Here is a 26,291-nt window from a genome sequence, read left to right on the forward strand (position 1 = left end):
AAGCTCCAATCACATCTGATGAATATATTCTTTTAATTGTACACATTTTTATGGGCACTAAACTGACAATAAATTCTGTGGCTTGCAGATGTTATATTTTCATTGCTGATTTATTGTATTTGTTTTTATCATTTTGGCAAGATGTTTAAGTGAAACTCATATGCTCTTTACTGTGTTTAAAGTTCCTTCCGTGTAGCTTTATGTCCTTAAACTCAGACACTGATTTGGAGGTTTCATATATTCTGGACCTCTACATCCTTGCTGCCTGTTTTTGGAATGAACAAGCCTTCATTTCTAATATATCTGTTATGAGATAGCTTTTCTAATTGATGCAAAAACTGAAAATAGGAGCTGCAGGTACCAACGGCGCTGGCAGTATGATGCTTCCAAGACAAATGCCACCATCATGTGGTAAAGTGTTGACATTACTCAACAAGGGTTTGCCTGTACTGTGAATCGCTTGGTGGCTTGTAAACCAACCTTGATGTTGAGTGGCGTCTGCCCCCACCCCAGAAAAAAACCGATCTCCTTTATGATTGGTTCGTCGAAAACGTCAAGCGCAGTAGTTTGTTTGAGTACTCGCTCATTAGCGTTAGCTCTGACTGTGGACTGAATCCGACAATCAACAGGTTACTGTATGAGTTGTATTGTACTGTATTGTACTTAATATTTATTCAGTTTTTGTCGGGTTAAATACGGTGTTTGTATTCACATTAAGGTTACCATTCTTTTTTAACCTTATTACCCGTTCAGCTTTGACTTTTCAGTGTTTGCTAATTAGCCTTGAGTTAGCAGGGTTAAGTTTGTCTCACATAGGTTAACGTTAGCTCCCGACTCCGGCACACTTGTTGGAATAACAGGACACGTATTTTTGAGATGAACTGACTCCTTGCAAAGAAGCTTTGCCGTTTAAAATCTCCAAAGTCGTCTGTAGAGACGCTCCCTGTTGTGCACCGCTCGGCTACAAATCCGTTTTAAATGTGGCGGTTTACATCACTTGTACAGTGACGACGTGGGAGGCGCAGCACGGAGCCAACTAAAGGTAGATTAGGTTGCTAAGCAACAAATAATCCTGAATATTGTACAATTATTTTTTAGCAATGGTAAAAACGTAAATCTCTCATTTTAAATTTTGCCAATAGCAGACATGTGAATGTACACTCCATAATAGCGTTAAAAATGACGAGGCAGTACAACTGTCAACGAGCATTTTGATAACCTTTGGCAGCTAAATTAGCATACGCTTTGTACAGTGCGTTACCATGGTGATAAGGCACAGGATATAACGCCAACTGGATTCGTGTAAACACCGCCGAGAAGCATTTCTTAGTGCCCAGATGTTCGGTCCTGTGCATTTTAATCGCTACAGAAATCGCTCAACAAATGAAATCGGGACGTCCTCCGACAGACCCGGGTGCTTAAGACGTTTGTGAGGAGGTGAGGACTAGAAGATATGGTCTAGAAAATTAAGGTATATGTAGTTCATCATATCCTGAAAAGCCGCTGTTAGCATGACAGCTGAATTAATGTCACCCAAGGCTATGTTAACCCTAACCCTTACATACCCAGTGTTAAGCACGATAGCTCCCAACATATGCGTTTGATCGCTGTGCTGTACTTGATATTAAGTTAGTGTCACCTCACTTGAACAACATTTCCATTTAGTTATATCTTTTCAATTAAGCAAAACCGCAGTCCTCACTGCACGGCTTTATTGGCGTCTAATCCTCTTTGCACGTCTTATTTTTAGGGATGGAAGAGCAGCCTGTGGTGATCCTCCAGCACCAGATGAGTAGCAGGTAGTGACGGTGCAAAAGCTGTATTGTGCTACTAGGCACTATGAAAAAAATATTCAGCTTTACCAAGAAAAAGAAACAGTCGACCGGTACCCCCGACAATGGGAGTGTGCTCTCTGTTGGTTATGAGCTGAAAGAAAAGGATCTGGGGAAGGTTCACAAGGCTGCATCGCTGGGGGATGTGGCAAAGTTGAAGCAGCTTGCTAAAAAGAATGATATCAATCAACTTGATAAAGAGAACAGGTAAGTAGGATTAAAGTTTGTGTTTTCACATCTTTGAAAGTCTCACTATATACTGGACTAATTATTAACTACAATATGCCTATACAGGAATCCTGGGACTAGTTTATTAGAATGTCTGAAATATAAAACAATATTTGGAGCCCCCTTTGTGCTCCACTGTGCTCAGTGGGTTAGGGTTAGTGTCCCATAACTATGTCTATCTCTAGGATATAATTATAGGCTATCTTTGATTAATGCATTGGTTGTCTGAAGTTGCAACTGTCAAAATTGTTCCCCACAGATAAATGTGTTTCTTTATATTTATCTCATTTGAAAGAATGCACATTACTACAGAAGTACATTAGTACAGAAGCATATTGCAGGAGCCCTGGTGTATATTGTTAAGTATAGTTTGTGGAGTTTAATATATTTTTCATATCTAAGATGCATTGTGGTATTGTAATGTCAATTTTTTAAACTGATAGCAAATTTTAAAAGCCGTTTTCAGCCCCAAGTAACATGTATGTGACCCACCGTGGCCCTATTTCTACTAATGTTTCAGGGCTGTGTCAAGTTACCATTTACAATTAGTATGCGCCAGAAGTGAAGCAGTTTCCAGAATGGGTTGCGATCAGGAAAACACTAACAATGTTAGTGGCAACAATGCTTGTCAGAATCAATGTCTCTGAATCTGTAAACCATTCAGACATTTTATAATTGTCAGTGGAGGGGTTTTAGTGGGAATATCAATTCTTAAATTTGAGACACTTTCTCGTTTATTATTACAGGACTGCACTTCATATTGCCTGTGCCAGTGGACATTTTGAGGTGGTGCAGTTTCTTGTCGAGAGCAAAGCCAAGCTTAACCTATGTGACAATCAAAATAGATCCGCCTTAATGAAGGTAATCTTGACTGATAAGGAAAAAAGTCAGAGTGATTCTTAATTTATTGTAAAATATATAATGATAATAACAGTTACCCCCTTTCTTCACACATTATGCTGAGCCTTATTTCAGTCTTTGTCAGAATTTGTGTCCATTCTTCATGATATCAGGCAGTGCAAGGCCAGCATGAACGATGTTTGAACATACTGCTGGAGAGTCATGCTGATCCTAACCTGGTGGACATCAATGGCAATACAGCACTGCATTTAGCAGCAAATATCCCATCCATCTCCACTGCTATCCTCCTGCTTGGGCATGAGGCTAACATAAATGCCCAGAACAAGGTAATTCTTTTTTCCTCTTTACTTCAATATCATTTCTTAACTTTAGGCCAAAGATCAGGACAATCTTCAGTTCATACTGATGAATAAATAACGCTACCAGCATGCCATAGTGATTAAATCCAACTTGAATTCCATAGTTGATGAAATATTTTAAATGTTCATGTACCTTAATTAAAAAAAAAAAAATCTTGTCACACCAGTTCACATTATCAAAACATTTGTTTTTATTGCAATAAACTTTCATCTGGTTTTACACCACAAATGCTATGCTCAACCCCAAACTCTATGAAAAGTGTCAAAGTGTTTGCTGTGTGACAGATGTATTATGTGTGACAAGACACTTGTTCATTGCATGAAGTTGTTGACTGTAATCCAACATTTTAGGAGGGATTCACACCCTTGACTGTCGCCGTTCGGGAGGACCATTTAGAGATGGCAGAGTTTCTCCTCAAAGAGACTGCTGATCTGAATTTGATGGACCAAGACCAAAGGTAACACTGACACATTTAGGATATACACTTAATTGTCAGAATGTTGCTGAAATCATTGTTACTCGCCACAACAGTGTATGGTTGATTTCGAAGGTGCGTGTGGTGTGATCAAAAGAAAGTCTTTAGTCCGGTGGTGGCATCTTCTTATCTACAATATACTAAATTAAGAAAGAGAGAGCTAGACCATAGTTACAACCCCTTAAATTGGCGCAGAGTGACAAAATGCAATCTAAGATAAGAATTAGATAATGTGAGACTGTCAGTTAAGCCCAAGAAGTAATAGCCCCCCCCCTCCGAAATTTTTTGAGAGGCATATAAGTCTGGATCTGTGTCATTTTGTAAAATTAATTTCAAAGCCTGTCATGTTGCTATCATTGATTTTTGTCTGCAGGTCCCCATTAATGATAGCTGCTGGCAATGGACAAATTGGCATGTTGCGGTTACTCTTGAGGTTTAATGCAAATATCATGCTAAAGGATTCCAAAGGATGGTCAGCTGATGACTACGCAGTGATGAATGGGCATCATCCGTAAGCTATTGTTTTTTTCGGCACTATTTGTTTAAGCATATATATCTGTAATTTCATGCATTTGTGCTGTGTGAGTAGAATAGAGAATTTACACAAAATAAGATATCGCACGCAGATTGCTGTATATTTTCATTTTCATGACTGAGATTAAAGTTCATTGAGAAATTTATTATGTCTTCATTCTGTTTTAGTTGTTCTCTCCTGATCATTGAACATGGTACCCAGAGGAATGATGGGCCCTCTGTGTCACATCTGGGGCGCAACAAAAACAAGAAAAAGCTGCTGTTGGGCAGTCCTTTCCAAGATGTTGAAGCAGGCTTCTCATTGGGAGGGCCAGCCACCGACAAAGATGGTAGGGAAATTTTCATCACATAAAATAGAAAGACAGAACTGTAAGGATACAATTATGACCTTTCATTATTGACCTTGATTATTTCATTTGTTCCTCATGCATTACCTCTTGACTGGATCTAGAGCATGGAGCAAATGAAGCAGGGGGAGGTATTATTTTGTTGAGATGAGCTTTGTCAGCAACATCAGTCAGAGGCTTGTCAGTTTTTTGTCATTGAAGATCGTTAGCAGTTACTTAGGATAGATACTCTGCATACTTTTTTTTCTTTTTTAATTTCCTTTGGAAATTGTATTGTTTATGCAGTGTTTGATTATTGTGTTTGCCTTTCATTCTTTTTAAGCCTTTAAAGATTTAGGTGCTCTTAATTTTTTGCAATGTGAAATGACATATAATTTCTGCTTTTGTTTCATGTTTGATTATTCAGTTCAATGGTAATTTCCGTCACCTGAAAACAAGTTTATTTATTTTGTTGCAGATTTTGAAGACAATTCTCAGTCCGAGTCTCTAAGCCGGTGAGTGAGCACAATCTTCTTTTGATCTGCAACATATAATTAGAATTGACTTCCCACTTCAAACTATTTGTTGTTTATCCTCAGGGTTTCTAAAAGTGCTGCAGATGAATGGCCTTCATCTGAAGATGATGATGGATCAATTTTAATTGACAAGGTTGGTGGTACTCTTTTCTACCTTGTACGTTTTTTGTCTCCCCCAAATTTGACCTTCATTTGCTATGATGTCTTTCAGAAACCACAGAAAGTAAACCTAAGGAAGATGATTGCATCTAAAAAGGGAGAAAGTTGTAAGAATATTTCAGCATTGTTTTGTGTTCTAAGTGTCCCTCCATAGTGGGTGGTTTTTCGTAGTAATCTTTTATCCCCACCGTCCCCATAGCTTCTGCACTGGTTGACAGATCCTTGAGCGGTACAAAATCTGAGCCAGGGGGCGAAAACAGCATCCAAAGAATCCCGTCCCTTCCAAAGGCTTTACCATCCAGTAACACTCCGCAACACCCAATAGAATCCTCCCCCTTTTTCTTCCTTTCCAAAGCACCTCAGATGACTTCTAGCCCTCTTCCAAGATACAAGGTAAAATATTTGTAATATTTTAAATATTTATGTGACACCACTGTCTTTCTGTCTTTGTTTTTTTCTTATATATATGTATGCCGGAAACAAGCAGACAGGGCAGAACAAGAGAGAGGCAAATATTCAGAGCAGCCATCAACCAATAAAGCGCAAACAGGCTCTCATGAGGGAAGCCCAGAAGCAGAGGAATCTGATGAGGAAATTGGGGGAGGAGAAGAAGAAGAAGAAGAAGAAGAAGAAGAGGAAGAAGAGGAGGAGGACGAGGACGAGGACGAGGAGGACGACGAGGACGATGATGATGATGATGATGATGACGACGAAGAGGAGGACGAGGAAGAAGATGAGGAAAGTGAAGAGGATGATGAGGGGGATGACTGTGCGGCTTCTGTCCAGACCAATACAAGTGAACATGAAAAAATAGAAAAACCCTCAGTCACTGCTTCCCTTAAGATAATTTACACTTCAGATACACAAACTGTACATGGCAGTAACATCTTTTACACTAGTGGAACGACTCCTGGTAATGAGGATGCCTCAGAGAAAGATGCCGAAACTCAAAATACTGGCCTTGGCTGCCCAGCTGGAACAGCAAATTATGCAACGCCAGTGGCATTAAATTTAGAGGAGGATTGTATCGTGTCAGCCATTAGGGTAGAATCTAAGTTTTCAGATGAAGATGAGAGTCTTGGAAAGGAATGCAAATTGTCATCATCCCGAAACATAATTTCCACAGGAGGTTCTATAACATCCATGCAGCATGGCACTGATACTCTTTCATCTAGCAAGGCTAAGAATGAAGAGAGAGAAATGGAAAAGGAGGAGGATGACTCCTGGGTTGATAAACAAAACAGTGGTGATACAGTGTGGAATGATAGTGATGATGAAGATGATCATCAAAGAAGGGGATTACGTCGCAACACTGTACACACTAATCACAACCATTTCTTAGCTGAGGTTTCTGCTAAAGGTTCAAACAATATATCTGATGCTGATGATGATGTCAAAGAAGGGAAACACAGGTCCTCATGGGGTTCTTCATTAGAAGACAATGACATTGAGGGACCTAAAGAAGATGAGAAGAAGGAAACACTTGATCAGAGAAATAATGCTCAAGCATTAGATTCACAAAAAGAAGCAACACCACAAGAAGAAAGCACATTTCCACAACCAAGTGAAGACCATGGAGATACCTCATGGGATTCTTCATCACTTGTGGTACCATCTTCAAAATGTGCATCACCAAAGCAAATGATACAGAAAACTGAATCCTCTTTAGGAGAATGTTCAATAAGCTCTCCTTTGTCCAAAAACAGACAAGGCAAAACAACAGGACATGAATCAGAGTGGGATTCTTCATCTGAAAATAATAATGGCTCCTTTACTAAAGGCAAAGTGGGGCCATCAGTTTATAATTCAAATGTTGTAACATCAGACCAGTCTGGAGAACAGCTCTTTTCTGATTTGGCAGAAGATAAAGAAATAATTGAGAAAGAGTCAAATGACTCCTCCCCGGCTGTGTCCAAAGCATTTGAGGATGATAACACAAACCAAAATCAAATACTAGATAACGATGACAATTCAACTGGTCCATCGTCACTGATAGAAGGAAAATTTGATTCAGATAATGAGAGAGATGATGATAGCAGCTGGGATGATAAAGATAAAAGTGAAGATGATGAAGTTATAGACTATGGTGACAATTTAAAGACATGTCTTTGTACCCCAACCAGTATGTCATCGCCAAAGTCAAGGCAGTCAAGGGCTGTGGACAAGCAGTTAGAAGAAAAAACTAGAGTAGATGATATTGATGGTGATGACGAGATTCCTCAGTCTATTATTGATGGTAATGATGACACCACAGCGGATCTCAGGCCAGATATAGAAAATCTGTTGCATGTTGAAAGTTGTAATCTTAGCAAACACAATGAAATAAATGAAGACTGTGACAGCATGGGCAAAAAAGAAAATAAAAGTGCTGTTGTTCCTCAGGCAAGAATGCCATCAGACGACCTTGATGAAGAACCAAATAAGGAAGACATTTTCTCCAGCTCTCCCACCAAAGCAGATATCACCGCTGGCAAGCACCATGACTTAGACCAGATCACAGTTTCTGGCGAAGCGTTACCTCAGACTGACATTGATGATGTAGATTTAGACTCACTCAATGAAGTAGAGAGCATAGTCATGAAAAATCAACAGCTCACCAGCACCAAAGAGCCTGTCACTGAGGTAAAAGGAGTACCACTGGTAGTTTTTAATTGTAGTGTGCAATTTCTGTAGTCAAATGTGGTTGTTCAATATGGCATCTAAAAACACTTGATCATGATCATACTTGTTTTTTCACATGGTTTTTCTCAGCTTTTTTTGTGCTTTTCTACTTGTCAGACATCATTATCTGTTACGGACATGGGACTGCTGGAACAAATCCTAGTTGACACGGAGGGCAAGGGCAGGGTACATCCTGCACATTTAGGGACTTACAACTATTCACAGTCACATGTGTCCAGCACATTGAAAAATCATAAGTTATGTTTTGGTTTGTTCTTTTCCCCACAGAAAGAAGATACTTCCGAGGAGGAGGATGGTGATGATGATGATGATGACGACGACGACGACGACGACAATGAGAATGATGATGATAAAGAGGAGGCGAGAGATGATGAGCCAGAGGAGGTGGAAGGAGACGTCTCAGGTGACAATAATCAGCTTGAAGAAAGCAGGGAGTCCATTGATGCCATTTCAGCTGTTCCCGAGTCAGAAGTCTGTAAAGATAAAAAGAGAGGTAAATTATATTAAACCTGATTACAACACTCCCCTTAATGATAGTTTTTCCCCGTAATTATAAAAAATCCACATTCAGTCTGAATGTGAGAGATTCAGAAACACAAGATGTATTGCTGGTAAACAAGCAAGCCAATTTACTTCATGGTATTGGATAATAGTAGTCCAAAATCAAAAGGCTAGTATTTTCTTCCCCTTGTATGAGAATATTGTTGAATAGTAGGGAAATAATATCATATCATTATTACCATCAAAAGTATTAGTTTAATTACCATGTGAAATTGTAGTGAAATTAAAAAACGTAGCACTAATAAAGACACATCAATTTTTTCATTCATGACTTGAATGATGAATGTAATTTTGAGAGGCGACGTGAGGTAGCAGTTCTTGGCAGGTATTTTGTATGTAATTCCTCTATTAGTTATATGTGACCATCACAACTTGTCAAGTGTTTCAGCTTGATTTACATCTGTTGATAGATTTTCTGTCTGAGCTGGGTCTCAAGAAGGGAGAGGAGGGGGAAGATTCTTGGGACTCTGAGGTACAATAAGGACCAAAAAAAATTGGTATCACCATAAAAGATCAGATGTTTACCAAATGCATTCTCACATGCTGATTTTCTCTTGTAAGTCCCATTCAGAAAACCACTATGTGCCACATGAAGAGAAACAAGGCTTGCATACTCAGGATGAAGAGGAAATGTCCGCAGTTGAAGAAGAGGCTAAAGAAAGTAAGCATGTTTGCTTTTGTGTTTTTAAGCAACTAAGACATTCCAGGCATCATTTCATGCAATACGAACAGTATAGCCTTATTTAATTATAAAACAAAAAATGCTTCAGTATGTCAATGCACACAGTAATTTCCTCATGAGGATAAGGATTCAAGTTTCATGTTTTTAGTGTAATTATTGTGGAGAATTTGAGATGTATTGCCATCAATGCAAACATTTTATTTCAACAATATATTACATTTCTTTTGTAGACTTGTTTTATATTCCCTCTTTTGTAAAAGGGGAAGGAGGCAATAGGATGACAGTTCTAGTGCCTCGGAGGAGTGTAGGCAGGCCAAGAGGCAGCTGGGGTAAATTAATGTTTTGTCATAGGTCTGAGGAACAGCATGTTAACACTACCCAAGGCTTTAAAACCACCTCATGATCACCAGAAGAAAGTGCATGCAGCACACACTACCACATCTTGCCTGCCATCCTTAAACCTAATTTTTCCAAATTTTGGACTAAAGTGGCCACCGTTTTTACTTTTGTCTTGCTTCATCTGTGTTTTGGCTGAAATAATAGTGACCAAAGTTATTGTATCCCCTTGAAACCAGATTGCAGATTCTAAGGATCTATGCAGACCTGGTGTTGACATGCCTTTTGGGTGAGACAAGCATAAATAGACGGGTCTACTGTGTACTCCTGTACACACATGACATGTCCACATGCGTCCCCAGTGACTGCTTCTGATTTGATCCTACTTCCTCTTTGTATATACATAGTCTTTAGCCAGTCTGACAATGTTTTTATAATATAAATACTATTTTTATAATGTGTTCGATAGACAGAGACAGAGAGCAAGGCATTGAAAAAGTCAATGTGTTGCACACAGCTCTATAACCAAGTAATACATTAGCTATTTGAAATAATAAAACAAACACAAATTAGACAAAACCTTCTTAAATTATAAAAAATGTCTGGTTCTTGACAAAGGACATCATTAGAGTAGATAACTTCACACTGCTGAAAGGATGTGGCAAAAAGTGGACCACACCACCTCTGAATGTGTGTGGCCTTTATGTCCTGGCCTCTTGTCATTGGATCACCTTAATCATAATGTTAATGCCAGGTTTGAGCAGGACCTGAAAGCTTGTCTGACACCCTATCATGTTAGCTACATGCTGATTAACCATGAGCACATTTGCATGGGAATGCTTTTGCAATGTTCTGGCAAACTACCCCAGCTTCATCAGAATATTGTTTTGTTTCTTACAGAAAAAGTTAATTGTATGGGCTCAGACATAACAGACATGTCTCATCTCTTGCAGTTGGAAATAATAATGATGAAGAAAGAGAACATGCTAAAAGAGATGATACTACACAGAGAGGGGTATGTTCAGTAATATAATGGCGTTAAAGATAAAAGTAACTGTGACCTATTGGAATCCAATAGAATTATTTTCCCTGTCTACCAGACTGAGAAGGCAAAATGGGAACCGCTCAGTGTTTTAAGCAAACTTGAAGGGGATAGTGACCGAAAGACAGGTAAATCTAATAACCTAAATAAAACAACCCAGATTGTCATAATTCCCAATGTTGGAAAATTGATCTGGGCAGGTTTCAGTTTTCAGCCTTTCTATTATTTGTCTTTACAGACGTAATGGAAGATCTTGGTCTGGGTGACGTTGATGATATTGAAGGTAAGATGACAGCATTTGTATTTAATTTTAATGTGCAAGCAAGCATTTGATTCAGTACTCTTGTGTGTTTCCCATTAAACAATGCAGTGCAATGCAATGTCAAAACATAGCAATCAAATACTCGGGTGTTGTTCCTTTTTTTTTGTTAATCTCCAAAATGTGCTGTGCTTGGACACTGACTTTTTCGACCTTGTATGTTTCTGTCCTCATACTTCTTGAAGTTCAAAAATCAGGTTGGTAAACATAAACTAGCTAATTAAATAACTTATATCACAGGGCCTTTCAATTGTCATGCAATAGTGCCTTATATAATAGCAGCATTTGTACTCAGGGAACATAGAAACAATGGTTAACTTCAGCAATATTACTGTCATATTTTGTTGATTTGCTTTAATGTCACAGATGCATCAGACTGGGACACAGCCAGTACAATCAGTAAGAAAACCCTGCCTGGCCGCAGAGTGGCCTCTCCTGGAGTTGAGTTTCCAGGATTCAAGAATTCATCTGTTAAAGAGCAGGGTGAAGATGTTAGTCCAACAGCACCCCTAACACCTCAGAGGAGCATTTGCCCAGAGATCAGTGTGCCTAGCATATTTCCTGAACTTGTACCCCATCCACAACCTCGAGCAAGGAAGCTGGTGAATCAGAATCCAGAGAGTGAAGAAGGTAAACTATGAGAAGTCCATTTGTGTTCTTACAAATGTTTTTATGCATTTTAAACCAATAAAGCAAATCATACAAGTACATAATTTCAGTTTCTCTCTGACTTACCCTCACCTAAAATCAGATTGGGAACCAAAAAATCCAACATCTCCCTCCGATACAACCAAAATTGACAATCAGCTTGATAGTATAGCTGAGCCACAGGCAGTGTTTAAACCAGGTGAGATTTATTTGCCTTTTAAAGTAATCTGTTATTATGCATTATTGCCTTCTGTTCTAGATTAAAAAAAAAAAAAATCTGCCTCCTTAGGTTTTCCTGAGCTTTCAGCAATGCCAAGAGACAGTGAACCTAATGAAGAGTCTGACAAGTCTCAGCAAAAGGTGAGAAATACCCAGGGGAAATACTTACCATGGTATTGGCAGTCCCCCCCCCCCCACCCCCCCACCCAAAAAAAAAAAAAATAGAGCACCATCCATGATTTTTTCCAATAAAATGGAAACAGGATCACATGATCTAGTCACATAACAATTTCATGTCCAGCCATAATGCAACATATTTACAAGTCATCCATGTTAACATAGTTTTTGACTTCTAATCAGATTTGGAATTGCAGTGATTTGGTTATCTTTTCTTTATTTGAATTTTTTATTTTCTCCAAATATTAAGATAATTGTGAAGTGATACAAGTGTGGAATGTCATGTCAAAATTGGTTGTTTCATTTAACATCAAAACTTGGTGTTTTGCACTTTTTGTCTTTTGTGTGTGTGTTGTGTTTTTCCTCGCCCACCCATGTCACCAAAGGAGAAAGATGGTGCAGGAGATACATGTGGGTTAGACCTTAATAGCCCATGGTCCTCTGGCCATGTTGGCTCAGACAGAGGAGGAAGGGATATTGACCTTATAGAACAACACAGTCCTGAACAAAGGAGTGAAATGAGTGATAAAAGTGATGACATTCCATGGGAGAAACGCTATGAGAAGCTCTGGGTAGAAGTGGAGAAACGTGAGGTAAAATCTACCTTCAAGAATGTTGCAGGAGAATTAAAGGAGAAGTTTGGAGAACTGCTGAAATCAAGATGTCCAGCTGAAGATGTTGAAGAAGAACAGGCCACAGCCGAATCTAACTCTGCAGAGGAGTTAAGTGATGAAGAAGAAGGGGAAATCATTGTGCAGCCAGCAGCAAGAGCAAGAAGTGCTGTCCTTCTCACCATACCTGAGCAGAGGGAGTCTGCACAGGAAGACTCTATGACAGAGTCAGCTGACCACTCTTTGTGTGAAGATGGGGCGCAAGCTGGTCAGCTTCCGTCTGTCTGTGACAGCTACAAGTGCAAGGAGCGAGAATGTTCCACTGACGATGAGCACAGGTCTCACTCTCCTGAACTCAACACAGCTTGGAGAGGGAGCAACATGCATCATACTGCTGCAGCCTTTACTGACAGTCAAACATTACTCATTTCTGATATTGACCGTAGCTCATTAGCTCAAGATGAGACTAAACAAAGGCCATCTGACAAACGAGAAATTGAGAAAACTGCTGATCTATATAAAGCTGAGAAGAACAATGCAATTTCAGAAAAGGATTCTGACAAGGTTACCAAGCCTCACCCCTCTTCGCTGAGCAGATATTCAGTGTCTGTGCCAGGTGTCTCTGAGGAGCTGCAAGAGGATGTGGAAAGGTTTAAACATAAGGTAGGAATGCTGAAGGTTGTCTTCCTGAATTTGGAGAAAGAAAAGGCCCCACTTCAGAAAGAGGTAGAAGATGGCCGCCTTGTATAATTTCTTCTAGCTCCTCTCTCTTTTTCTTTTTTCCTTCATGTGCTTTATTTCATTTCTCAGCCATTTCAAAAGACCCAACTTGGCCATACATCATGATCTAATTTCATTCTTTTCTATTTAATGTTCATTGTCTATGTCTTAATGTTTTCTTTTTTTTTTTTGTTTGATTTCAAATAAAAACATCAATCTTGCATGTGTTCTATGTTTTTGCATCTCCTCTTAACCATAAAAAAACAGTACTGAGCTAGAACTGGAAGATAATTTGCTCTGCATTAAGGAGGCCTTTGGTACTGACTTGCAGGTCCAATATATAATTTTTGATTGTACTCCAAAACCACAGACACTTCAAACTTGTGCATTCTTTCGTTTCCTTTTTTTTTCCCATTGTGCATGGATTTTGCATGTATTTTTATGTTGAACAGTACTTGTGTAAAAACTCTGTCTATATTATGTAGTGCTGCTTGGGTGTCTTTGAAAGAAAGCAGTGAAGGAAATATTAATATTGCTCTTTATCTTTGTGTTCATCGATTTGGCATATTTAGAACAACAACTTATGTTGCTGAGATAGTGGGGATGCTTTAAAGAGAAGCATAGTTTGTTGGGGTCATTTGCAATTCATGAAGAATTGTTCTTTTCTATAGATTCTAGTTTTGTTTTTTGGAAGGTCTCTGAAAGAACACAGATATGTAAATATTGATGAGACTTCCTTTCTTCATTTACTGAGAATGCCAGAGTGAGCATTGTACAGAGTCATAGTTCTTTCCAATATCATGTCAATTGCACTAACCTCACTCAGGTGTTTGGTCTCTCTGAAGGGTGGAGTGACACTAAATTATGTATGACAAAGTGTATAAGAAGCTGTACCAAAATGCATCTTAAAAAGGCTGGCCCCCAACTGTTTCAGTTAGGATGAGGTGTCACAAGGCCATTTATCAAATATGTACCCTTTTCTTTTCAGGTTTGCAAAGAGACAACAAAAGCTGCAGTGGAGGTCGAGGAATCCAGTACATCCCAGGATACTGGTGGAACAACATTGGAAGAAGTGTGTGCTGAGAAACCTGAGATCAGGTGTGGTGTCAAGCTATTAAGTAAAACTGAAGCAGTTCACCAACCTGCAGGCATCAAGAGGTATGCTGTATCTTAATTTACCCTTGCATGCATAATGTTACACTTGCATAATGTTAATTATGTTTTTGAAATTTTCACATTTCAAACAATAAAAGCTACATTCTTCTACATTTTGAAGAAAGATATCTACAAGAGAAGATTTTATTTTTGCTCTTTGTGACTGTGTCTTTAGGTAAAACAGTTATCCAGAGATATATTCAACAGAATGCGTCTCTTTTACTCATTGCAATTGCAATTTCTTCATTAATGCCTCCAAGTGTCTTCAAGCTTAGATCACAACTTATTGACTTTCAAGTTTACTGCTCTTTATAGCACCAGCAGGGCACCAGTGAAATTGCATCTTCCACCTCAGCAGACCTACAATAGCAACAAACAGAAGGAACAAGCTGTAGAGGAGGCCTTAAAGCTGGAGCTGGTCAGAGGGGCCCAGAACAGCAGAGCCCCTCAGACCAACACCCATGTAAACGGAGATCCTCTCTCTGTGTTTGACGATAGCACTTTAAGTGAAGTGTCGGACGATGAAGGAAGGTATATATGCAGTATGCCACATATGTGTATCACTTTCACCTCTATCACTAACGCATAAGGTATACTAAAAAAGGCAGCACAATTACACATAAACACAGTGGAAACAAGCAAATAAATGAGAACAGGCACAGATTTAAGGCAGGAAGTCAAAAACAATATTACTGAAAAATAAATCATGCTCATTGAAAACTTTCCTGACTAAACTTAATAGGCTTTTAAGAGGAAAATAGGGAGAAGACAAAGCAGAGAGATACATGAAGATAAGAGAAATTACTTGGGTAAAAGATTTATTTTGCATCCAGTCAGAACAGGCCTTTATAACACTAGTGGTGGGTGATTAGGGTGTTACCTAAAATCTTAATTTTAATTCTATTATCCTAAATAGTTGCATGACTAATCCTTGATTTTCAAAAAATTTAACTGTATACTGCATTATACCATTATACTTCAAAATAGCTCCATGCAGCTCTCAAAATGTATATCAGTTTTCCTTGTAACTCCTGTTTTCTTTCCATGTGTTTGTTGGACTCAGGTTGTCAACCAGTAGACAACAAAAAAATGAGGTAAAACTCTTATTCTTTCCATAGCTAGATGTACCCAAGTAAGGCTACATAATACAGAATGAGCAACTGAATGCAATATATATACTCACTTTGTTCCTTGAACAGAATCCAGAAATCACAGAGATGGCAGAAGACTTTGATGAACTCACTCAGTCATCAGACACAGCCACAGATGACATTGACTCGCCCACTTCAGGCTACCATCATGCATCCCTCCTCATTCAAAAGCTTGATTCAACCACTTTAGGTACTCATTCAGCTTATTCAAATGCTAAATTATGGAAGAATAAGACTTCTTTAAGCCCTCAACGCCACATTGCATCTCACAGATTCAAGAAACATGGTGAAGCTGCAGAACATTTTCCATGAATATGAGCGCTCCATCCAAAAAGCAAGGAGTCGCCATGTTTACCTAACAGACAAGGTGAGCCAACTTGAAATGGAGAGAGGAGAATTGAAGAGCTCTCTGGAGGAAGTTAAAGATGTGAAATCGGCCTTGGAGCGCAACCAGCTGGAACTGCAGACTGAAGTCACAAACCTCAAGTGAGCATTACTTCCTTTTCTTAAAAGCAATTTCGCAGTATACTTTTTTCCACACAGTATTGCTCTCTCTATACATATTTTTGTGCATTATTCCTGCTTGCTGTTGCTATAATGCCAATATGGTTGTTTATTTTCTAATTTTTTTTCTTTTGTATTGATCTAGAAACTTAAAATGTTTGTGCCTGGTTTAGATTTCAGCTGAAGCAGGAGCAAGAAAACCGCTGCAATGCCAATATGATGTACAACACCACCAGAGATAAGTTGAGGAGGACAGAGGAGCAGCATCAGTTAGAGGTCCAGGAGAGACAGAAGGTGGAACTGAGCCTCAGGAACCTGGAGCTGGAGATGAGAGCACTAGCCAGCAACATGAAACAGGTAAACTCTTTAATTGACGTCAATATTTATTTGTACAATTGTTTGTATTTTATCAGTAGCTTTGTGCAGTTGCCGTTTGTTGTATATGTGATTGTTTCATCTGTGGGTTGTATGTTAACCATTAAGCTTGAGGAGGACCATAGTGAGACCCAGAGACTACTTGCTCAGGAGCGTAGTGCAAGGACGCTGCAAGAAAATCTTCTTAACAGCCATCTCCGTAAGCAACAGCAGATAGAAGAGGAGAACAAAAGAAATATAAGCAAAAGCAATGAGGTAATCCTATTTGTCATGGTAATCATTGTTTTAGAGCATACTTTAAAATAACAATGATACAGTAGGGTGCAAAGAAGAGATATATGTATATGTGTCTGAGTGAAATCTTTTATATGCTTTTTTTGCTGTTGTCCATAAAAGGCCTTGTCTCAACTCACTGAGGCCAGTGACAGAGAGAGAGAGTTGCTGCAGCAGACTGCCAGCTTGCAGGAGCAACTGAGCATCCTTAGGTCAGAGCTCGAGCGCTCACAGGCCAACAGCAGTCTCAAAGAGAGCCACATTTTGGAGGAGAATGAGGCCCTTAAGGAACAGCTAGAAGATGCTCAGCGAGATCTCAAACTCAACAATGAAGCCCTTACTCAAACTGTCTTCAGCTCCAATAACCAGGTGACCACCTTGAAATCTGAGTTAACTTTTGTATCGACACGCCTGGAAAATGAGCGACAGACTCGTGAAACACTAGAGGTAGAGGTGGCATCTACTCGTACACGCCTGGCTGATGCAGTGAAGGAAGCTGAGCGCTGCCTGGCTGCACACACCAACACAGAAAAAGCTTTGCTCCGGGAGAAAGAGGAACACCAGCGTCTTAAAGACAGACTCACAGGTTAGTAGTGGTAGGAAAAGTCTGAAAACTCATCTATGCTCAACCAGCACAATCAGTGGCTTGTGCTTTGTTACAGACGCATTCAGTGTTTAGGGACATAAAACATTTCTTTATTCAAGCACTGGCTTCTCGAAAAAGTTTCTTATTTAAAACTCACCATACGTGAATAGATTATGCAACATTCCTTAATGCAGGTTTGGCAGTACATTAGTTATAAATTTACGTTTAATCTTGCATGTTAGTGTGACCACAGAATTTACTAGAGTAGCATAGGGCCACATATTAAATTTTAAATCAACACTAATTTGAACGTTCACTTTCAAAATCTTGTTGGACTGCTACACTGTCTAAACACATAACTTCTAAAGTTTATGTTTTACAACATACATCTGAAATTACCAAAATGAAAGGAAATATGAATTAAGCTAACAGTTAGCCTACTCTGGGATTGGATTCATTTTATGAAATATCAAATATGGACAACAGAGAAAATATGTTTAGTCAGTTAAAAGAAGTGAAAAGGCAAATACCTCATTCTGTTAAACATCCATTTGCCATTGAAAACCAGGTCTGAACCTCTGTATCTAAAACAAGCCTACCTGTATGTGAAATTAATACACACAACCAGTATCAGTCTTTGCGGTGACACCAAAGGGCTCTGTGTGTTGCTCCTGGCTTTGGTGTTCAGAACTTAATTTTCAAAAATAGTTTTGTCACTAATGTGTTTATTTCTACAGGTGAATCAGCCAGTCAACGTGAGACAATCAGTGTGCTGTCTCAGAAGCTGGCTAAAGCAGAGGCTCGTGGAAACAGCATGGAGAATGAAGTTCATCGGGTTACACTGCAGCTGACAGAGAAGGGCCTGCTGCTGGATGTCCTACAGCGGGAGAAAGACCAGGCAATTTCACGTGTCAAGGAGGTAGAAATGGCTCTGCAGGCTGAGAGAGAGCTGGTCAGCCGTGCTGGAGCTCGCCAAGAGGCCGTGCAAGAGCGGTTAGCTCAAGCCCAAAGTGAGGGCATGTTGCTACGGCAGCAACTAGAGGAAGCCCAAAACAAAGGCGTCGCAAAGGAGCGTGCTGTAACAGATGCCCAGGAGCGTTTCAGTAACATTGTGTCCAAGCTGCGCTTAGACTGTGAAGACAGGGTACAACTAGTGGAGGAGAGAAACAAAGAACTCGCCACTAAGGCTGCTGATCTCCGAGATCAGATCTACAAGTTGGAGGAAGAGAAGAATGAAAGAGAGGTAAGATTAGAACTCTGCAGGGGGTAATAAGATTACCTAGTCTTTTCCTCCATACCCAATTTTAGCCCTCCTACTACCCGCCACCTAAGGATATCCCTTTATCTAACATCCAACAACCTTTGCTTTTTCTGGATTCTGTCTGTGCACAGACTAGTCTAAGGCAGCTGCAGCAGGAGCTTGCCGACTCACTCAAGAAGCTGTCAATGAGTGAAGCTTCTCTTGAGGTCAACACTCGCTATCGCAATGACCTGGAAGAAGAAAAGGCTCGGCTCCTCAAAGATATGGATAGGCTTAAAGGAAAGGTAACAGAAAGGAACAGTGACACCCTGTGGTAGCATACTCTCATCTCTCTAATAGTAGCTGGGTTAATGATTATGAAGCACCTTAAACTGTAGGTTAAATGAAATGGCTTATTATCAGCATACTTACGTAACATAGCAGTTGATTGAATGAGAAAATTATTCTTTGTATATTCACCAATTTGTAAGTAAATTGGAATGCTTTGGTATTTGCTAGAAACCCATTTTGCATTGCAGAACTGCTGCAAGCAAGATGACAATAAAGGTGTATTTGATTTGAAATTAACTTCACAGTGCTGATCAGGTAGATGTTCTGTTTCTGTTTAGCTGGAGGAATGCGAAGACCTCTACATGCAGGCTGAGAGACGCATCAACAGTCTGAAGAGCAGTCTAGATGAACGGGACAAAGAACTTGCCTCCTCTGCTCAGAAACTCCAGGAGGCGCTGTCTGCCTCAGCAGCCTCTGGCACAACCATAAAACAGTTGGAGGAGGCTGTGCAGAGGTATGTTCAACCTGAAAATAACTGAAAGATTGATCCATTCATTGTATCATATTCCGTAAATAATCCTGTGGAACTCTATAACAGAAAATGAACTGTGTTCAGTAATATGTGTTTTAGCATTATCTACCATGAGAGTATTTATGTTTCTGCATATAGTATGTGACTGTGGTAAAGAGTGTCAATGTAATGTGACATTAGGCTTGAGATAGAGAATGCCAGACTGGAAGCAGCTGCAAAGCAACAGTCCAACAAAATTGAAGCTCTTCAGAAAGGGGCTCAGGAAGCTGTCATGGTAAGTGATAAAACCATTGTACACACTGATTTTGCAGGATCACAGTAGTGACATATCTACGTTTCTGTAATTAAAGAAACATCTTACAATATCTTGTCACACTCTGATATAAACTAGCTCACGTGAATTTATGAAGTCTTTGAAGTCTATTATATTTTAAGGTATCCAATCTTTTTCCAGCATTCTGACTACTTACCTGGAGGAGGGGTTGGTATTGTGGATGTAGGCTTAGATTCTCTGTTTGGTTTACCTCTTTTTTCAAAGGAATAAAAAATGTACAAAAATACCTTACATTATTTGGTTTCTTTTTGCTAAATCAAAAGCATCTGGGCTTTGTGGGTTCTTCTTTCAAGCTGTAATTCAAACTGAACTCTGTGTTGGATTGGGCTTTTTCTTGAAGTCTAAATGTGTTTTCTCCCTTAAACCTTAGTATGTGGGGTCTTTCACTCCTTTTTGTCTCAAGTTGCATGATGCATGTTACTTCCTTTACTCAAAAGTGTCCTCAACTTTCTGAAATTATCTAAAAAAAGTAAATCAACAGGAAAACAAACTCCCATTTTAATAACCTTTGGCTACTGTATGCTTTTCTTATTTCTGTAGGTCAGAAGTCATTTGGAGGACTTGGTTACAAACCTCCAAAGTAGTAAGATGACTTTGGAAGACCAACTCAGTAGAGAGGTTGGTGGAATTATTGTTTTTTGTGCCAGATTAACCCTTAAGTCTGAGCAGGGAGTTTGTGTATTGTTGAGTTTTGAGGGAACAGTTAGCATTATTATCACCTCAATGATTAGACATTTATATTACAATCCAGATTTTTGTGAAAGCAGTTGATATTTGAAACAATTTCGAAACCAAGCTTAAAACAAAAACAAACTTTTTTTTAACAAACTTAGAACAAGATGTTTCTTGCCGCAGCGCTTCACTTAACAATTAAAGAAAATTATTTATTCTAGAACATGAGAACCAGGTGTTCAAACTTTGTCCTTATAAATAGTCATAAAGACTTGTTTTCTTTTGAAGTGAAATCCAGTTTTTGAAATAAAAAAACAAACAAACCAGATACCAGATTTTTATTTTATTTTATTTCATTAGAAAAGAAAAGGCCACATTTTCACAGCATTATCAAAGTTTCTCTCAGTTCAGCTGATCAAACTTAAAATTTAAACAGCATATCAAACTGACTGTTGCTCGTGGTTGGTGTGTTTTAAACAAATATTCACAACTTTCTCTTTTTTTCTTAGGTCCAGAAGCAGAGCATGCTGTCTCACACAGCCCATGACTCTCATGCATTGTGGGAGGAGGAGCTGAAGAGTCGCTCGAAGTTAGGACTGCGCCTGGCAGAGCTTGAAAAGGAAAAAGGGGAACTGAGTACCCAGGTGATCATACCAATGCAATTGCATTGTTGTTTTCAGGCTAATGTTATTATATATGATTAATTCCATAGTCACCCCTTAAGACAATAAATCATAATGTTCCAGATGGCAATAGAGAAGAAGAAAGCTAAGAAATTAGCAGAGCAGAAGAAAGCTGTAGATATTCGCCTCGATCAAGAAATGAAGAGAAACACAGATCTTCAAAAAGAAATGTACAGGTGACTCCTGTCCTACTCCCCACACCCTCCTCATCTATGGCAGCCCCTTCTCCTACTATTTAGACCCAAATAGGATCCAGTAGAGTGCAGTCTTTCCTGGCTTATGTGACTATGGTGAATTAAGGTTTTTATTCTACTTTTATACCAAACTAGTTTTGATGTTTAACAAGTAATCATGATTATGTGTTTCTGTGTTTGTTTGCTCTTAATTACAAATCTAATGTATCTTATTCTTAGATTTCACCTTATTTTGTCCCCTACATTTTGCCTATATGTTTAAGGCTGCGTACGCTATTGAAGACTGCAAAGAAGAAACTGCGAGATCAAGACGCTGGTGGTGCTGAGGCTGTTTCTCCTATGAGCAGCCTACGGATAGACCATGGCAGACACAGTCAGGCTGAAGGTGGCTTCGGACACATGAGAGAAAAGGTTTGTCTTTCTGAACAGTCTCCTAAAGAATAAACCAGGACTTAGCAGAGTTGAAAAATTATGTCTTTAGTGACCCCTGGAGGTGTCAGTTAGCAGAGCTTCACCCCAGACCTTTGCTCTGCTTTAGGTGGATGACCTGCAGGTGCAGCTGGAGAAGGAAACCTCTCGTCGTAGCCAACTAGAGAAGGTCAACGGAGAGCTAAAGGATCAGCTGGCCTCCCTGAAGAGCTTCAGCCGGAGTACAGACCAGCTGGAGAGGAGTAAGAGGCAGCTTGAGGAGGAGGTGTTGGACCTGAAACAGCGAATGGAGGCAGCACAGATGGAGCAAAACCAGGCAGAGCAATACCGCCGCAACGCAGAAGACAGAGCCCGTCAAGAAATTCAAGCGAAGCTGGAGCAGGTCAACCTCTTCCTGCAGGTGAAAATTGACCTAAACACACATTATCCAGCAGTGGAAACAACATGACATGCAAATTAAATATAAAATAGATTGAGTTAATAATAATACTGACTAAATTAATATTGAGGTTTGATCATAATAATGTATTTTAATTTTAATATGGTGTTCATATAGAGCATGTAATTAATTCTTCTTCATTTCTCAATAGCTATATGTGCGTGTGTCTTAAACCTTTATTATGCCTGATTATATACGATTGTGTGTGTGTGTGTTTCTCATCTAGTCCCAGGCAGCATCCCAAGAAGCACTAGATCAGATTAAAGCAGCCAATGAGGCTAATCTGCGTTCTCAACTGGAGCAGAAGATCCAGGAGCTGGAGGGAGAATTGGGCCGCGCCAGGACCGCCCAGCAGGACAGCCTTAGCCAAAGAGAGTCCACACGCAGTGAACTGGAGCGATACCACCAGCTCTACTCTGAGGAGTTGCGCCTACGCAAGTCCCTGGCAGCCAAGTTGGACAGGTGACACCGGCTTGTTCTCGCCATTGAAGCTCACCCCTGATTTTATTTTGAAGTTCATTTTGAACTAGAGAAACATTAACCTCCACTTGACATCCTGCAAAACCCACTGCTGTTACCTCATGCCTAAGACCTGTTCAGTTAATTTCAAAATTTCAAAAGCACTATATTGAATAAATCATAATATTATAATGTGCCATTGTATAATATGAGAAAGGCATCAAAACTGATGACACTTGTGTTTTCCTCCATAGAGCCAACAGCCGACTCACAGAAGCCAATTCCAAGTTGCTTAACGAGCGCAGCAGATCTCTTATCACCAGCAGCATTGCAAATGGCAGCCTTGGAGGGCCATCAATGGATGTGGGCTCTTTGGGTTCACCAGCAAACTATGGGACCACACTGGGACCTCTCAACAGAAGCCTTGGTCTTGGACTCTCCCTTCTCAGCCCAATCACTGATGGGCAGAACAGCAGGGTGGAAGACTACCTAGCCAAGGTGTGTAGAGTCAATGATTGACACATTTCTTCATTCAGATGAATTGCACATAACCTTTCTTTGTAGAGACAAGTTCATTTATTTTGGGCCATTTTCATTTAAATGGCAGCATGGTTGTCATCATTATTACTGTGTAACTGGTGGAGTTTGTTCAAATATGTTGTTTTGTGGAGCAGTTAGTGTCTTATGTTGTCATAACTACAGAGATGTGTTACCCTATGAGTTATGAGCCACTGCACATCAAACATTCCAGATTGTGAGTCTTCTTTGCCAAAAACCTTCAAAACCGAAGTTATTTCTAATCATTGTATTTTTTTTTCCTTACTCCTACATATTGTTTCTTCCTCACTCTATCTCTAGCCTTCATGATAGTGGGACTTCTTCTAACCTTTCTTCTATTTCTGAAGCTTCTAGCTCAAAAGTCTGTCTCTCATCTCTCCTCTCTTCAGCCAGACTCATAACCAGGTGTGTAGATGTGTTAGCTTAGTGTCAATTGGCTGCAGCTCTCTTCATCCTGCAGTGGGCTCACATTTATAGCTCTGCTTGAATTCTGGGTTTGCTCAGAAAATAAGCAACCAAAGATTTTGACCCTCTTTTCAGACTTTGCATCAAGTACTTGATGCTACAGAGGTTCCCTAGCCAAAAATTCCATAGTCATCACAAAAACAATTGCAATGTGATTGTTAAATTCCTTTTTTTTATTATCACCATGCAGTTTGAGTGAAAATGTATGTGAAAGCTGCAATCTATTGTTTAGACATCTATGACAGAGATCCACTTAATTGTTGAGCTATTTCCTATTTTATTTCGCCACAGTTAAATTATGAAGAGATACAACCGGTTATTTATAGCTTATTGTTGGTGAATATTTAATTACAAAAATTAATCAAAAGTTACTAAAATTAAATTTGGAAAATTTAAGTGAGGATTAACTAGAATGTGCCTTTTTGACCCCTCCTCTTTGATTCTCTGCTTTGAGTTGACTTTCTTCACACTCCACTTTTGGTAGATTACAAATTGTGTACATTTTTTCTTTTTGTTCTGAGGCTGAAGCTTCAATCAGGTTAATTTTACGAAAAGAAAAATTAATCAAATGAATGATCAAATGAATAAATTGTGGTAATCAGCTGTGTAACACACAGGAGAGCTGGTCAACACCCACACAACACTGTACATACAGAACAATTATATGTAGAGGCAGGAGTTCGTAAGGTTCATCTTGATAATTTATTTTGAAAAAGTGAATTGACCCCCTCCCTTTTCTTTTTAAGAATATAATTTCCCAAATTACACATAAGTGAAGAAGTTGAGCTTAAACTGGACTTAATATACTATTTCTAACATTTACACAGATTTAGAATAGAAACTGTGCCACACATTTGTCTATGCTTCTTTGTCCATATTATACATACAATGTATGTAGGTGTTTACGGACACAGCTGATTCCATGTACCTTTTAATGTTTTACATTAGATATGTTTTATAGGTGTAAGATTCATTCAACGTTCAACAAAAAACATTTTGTCATTCGATGCATCCTGTTTAGAATTTTTGTTGTAGGTATGGAAGGTTGGACATAAATTGCACTGACAGGCTTGCAGTAAAGCAACACCTATCAGCTTGCAGAAACTCAACACTAAAGCAGAGCTTGCATGTTTGGCATGTCCTGCTGTGTTTCGCATAATAGCCCTGATTTTCTTTGCAGTGATGTGTCGCCATTTACTGTAGTGTTGTGTTTGGTGGTGAGATATCATCCCTGCATCTTTTGTAAATTTTTGCAAATATTAATTTTAATGCTCTTTTTTTGTTTGTAATTATGTTTAAGTCAAAGTCCAACTTTTCTCTATTCTTTTTCCAGATGCAGTGTGAGTTGGATAGAAACATATCAAAGGAATTAATCAATGGTGAGTTCAGTGCAGCTGGAGTAATTATGTAGTCTTACAAAGTCTCATGTAATAGATGGTGACTTTTAGCTGCAGCCTCATGATCTGGTATGTCTCTGGTCCTCAGCCACAGCTGAGCTAGATGCGGCCTCTGCCCGTATGTCCCCGGTGGGCTCTGCCTCCAGGGGGGATCCCGTCAGCAGGGCAACACAGCAGTACTTAGAGGTACTGAAGAAGAACAACATGATCTGACCACACATCACAGCGGATTTTACTCTTCGTCAAATGTTGCATTTCAGCCATTTGAAGCACCAACTTTCAGGCCAAAAAGCCTCAGTCTGGTCACAGTTACAAGAATATATCTTTGTACGTATTCACTCTTCTTCATTATTATGAACAGGAGCAAACACAATGCACATTGCACTTAACCGCTCAGGAACAAAGGGCATGAGTCATTTATATATGTTGCATAACTGATGGGTGCAATTAGAGAGAACCTAGAAAGTATTTGTTCCTTCTGACTATTTCTTTACAAACTATAACTATTTTGTTTTCCATTAGCACAATATATATATATATATATATATATATATATATATATATATATAATGAATCATAATTAGGATTTTTATTTGTGAATATTGGTGTTGTAAAATCTTGATTTCTAAGTATTTGACATATGCATCATTGGCCATTTTTGCCAAGATATTATATTTGGTACGTGCCATCAGATGGTGCAATATCTGTCTTGGTCTTAATTCATTAGACTCATTGGCTTATTGTGTTAACGCTAATTTTATTTATTTCATTTTTATAATGAACATGATATAAACGAATAGGACGAGCTGGAATTATCTCAGGGTGAACTGTTTTTCTACAACTGCCAGCTTTAGCTTGGTTTGTTTTTAGGGCCAGTGAAAGTGAAATACTTATTTTTCTTTCATAAATACTGTAAGAAAATACATAAGAGAAACATTTCTGATGCATGTACACTACAGAAAGCTCTAAAGTTGTAAATTAAACCAGAAAACCCTGAACTTGAGTGAGTTATTGATGTTTTGATGAAACTAACAGGATACGAGACTAATGACCTTCTACTGCAGCTAGTAAAATAGGTTGTTAAGGCGTAAGTACGGTAATGTCTGAATCGTTTGCCAGCAGTGTGCAATCATGGGCGGTCAAAAGTAATGAACTGATCAGAAGGACACTGTAGAATCGCAAGCTGTTACATAACAGGTCAAATGATACATCACATGATTGGCTCATTTATGTGTGGGTACGTGAG

At 39.1% G+C, this 26,291-nt stretch overlaps 1 protein-coding gene across 4 annotated transcripts; it reads left to right on the top strand.

Moving 5' to 3' along the window:
- The first annotated feature begins 565 nt into the window (after positions 1–565).
- ankrd26 (ankyrin repeat domain containing 26) lies at positions 566–26,285 on the top strand. Of its 4 annotated transcripts, none has more exons than XM_029523345.1 (45): positions 591–1,042; positions 1,254–1,471; positions 1,751–2,039; positions 2,807–2,921; positions 3,074–3,247; positions 3,632–3,738; positions 4,130–4,267; positions 4,459–4,619; positions 5,095–5,131; positions 5,216–5,285; positions 5,364–5,418; positions 5,511–5,704; positions 8,261–8,486; positions 8,965–9,026; positions 9,116–9,215; positions 9,467–9,565; positions 10,526–10,587; positions 10,673–10,742; positions 10,853–10,897; positions 11,300–11,563; positions 11,685–11,780; positions 11,871–11,941; positions 12,364–13,251; positions 14,297–14,466; positions 14,779–14,994; positions 15,527–15,557; positions 15,663–15,804; positions 15,887–16,100; positions 16,292–16,475; positions 16,602–16,748; positions 16,890–17,352; positions 18,090–18,595; positions 18,745–18,897; positions 19,222–19,397; positions 19,596–19,689; positions 19,870–19,911; positions 20,290–20,367; positions 20,931–21,065; positions 21,168–21,280; positions 21,562–21,709; positions 21,837–22,127; positions 22,393–22,628; positions 22,880–23,123; positions 24,982–25,027; positions 25,134–26,285. In XM_029523345.1, the coding sequence occupies exons 3-45, from the start codon at positions 1,840–1,842 to the stop codon at positions 25,256–25,258; spliced, it is 7,188 nt and encodes a 2,395-aa protein (XP_029379205.1). In that variant the 5' UTR covers positions 591–1,042; positions 1,254–1,471; positions 1,751–1,839; the 3' UTR covers positions 25,259–26,285. The 4 variants fall into 4 exon arrangements, with proteins under 4 accessions (XP_029379207.1, XP_029379205.1, XP_029379204.1 ...); XM_029523344.1 differs by having other exon boundaries at positions 1,254–1,437; XM_029523347.1 differs by lacking the exon at positions 1,254–1,471 and having other exon boundaries at positions 566–629.
- The last annotated feature ends 6 nt before the right edge of the window (positions 26,286–26,291 follow it).

This window comes from Echeneis naucrates, chromosome 16 (assembly GCF_900963305.1).
Source record: "Echeneis naucrates chromosome 16, fEcheNa1.1, whole genome shotgun sequence".
In the NCBI taxonomy this organism is placed as follows: Eukaryota; Metazoa; Chordata; class Actinopteri; order Carangiformes; family Echeneidae; genus Echeneis; species Echeneis naucrates.

What these genes read in the sequence shown, in the direction of transcription:
- ankrd26 (XM_029523347.1), top strand. Translation starts at nt 1,840, where the DNA reads ATGAAAAAAATATTCAGCTTTACCAAGAAAAAGAAACAGTCGACCGGT. An exon ending in GTGATGAATGGGCATCATCC is followed by an intron (nt 4,268 to 4,458) that starts GTAAGCTATTGT and finishes ATTCTGTTTTAG; the next exon opens with TTGTTCTCTCCTGATCATTG. An exon ending in TGGATAGGCTTAAAGGAAAG is followed by an intron (nt 18,898 to 19,221) that starts GTAACAGAAAGG and finishes GTTTCTGTTTAG; the next exon opens with CTGGAGGAATGCGAAGACCT.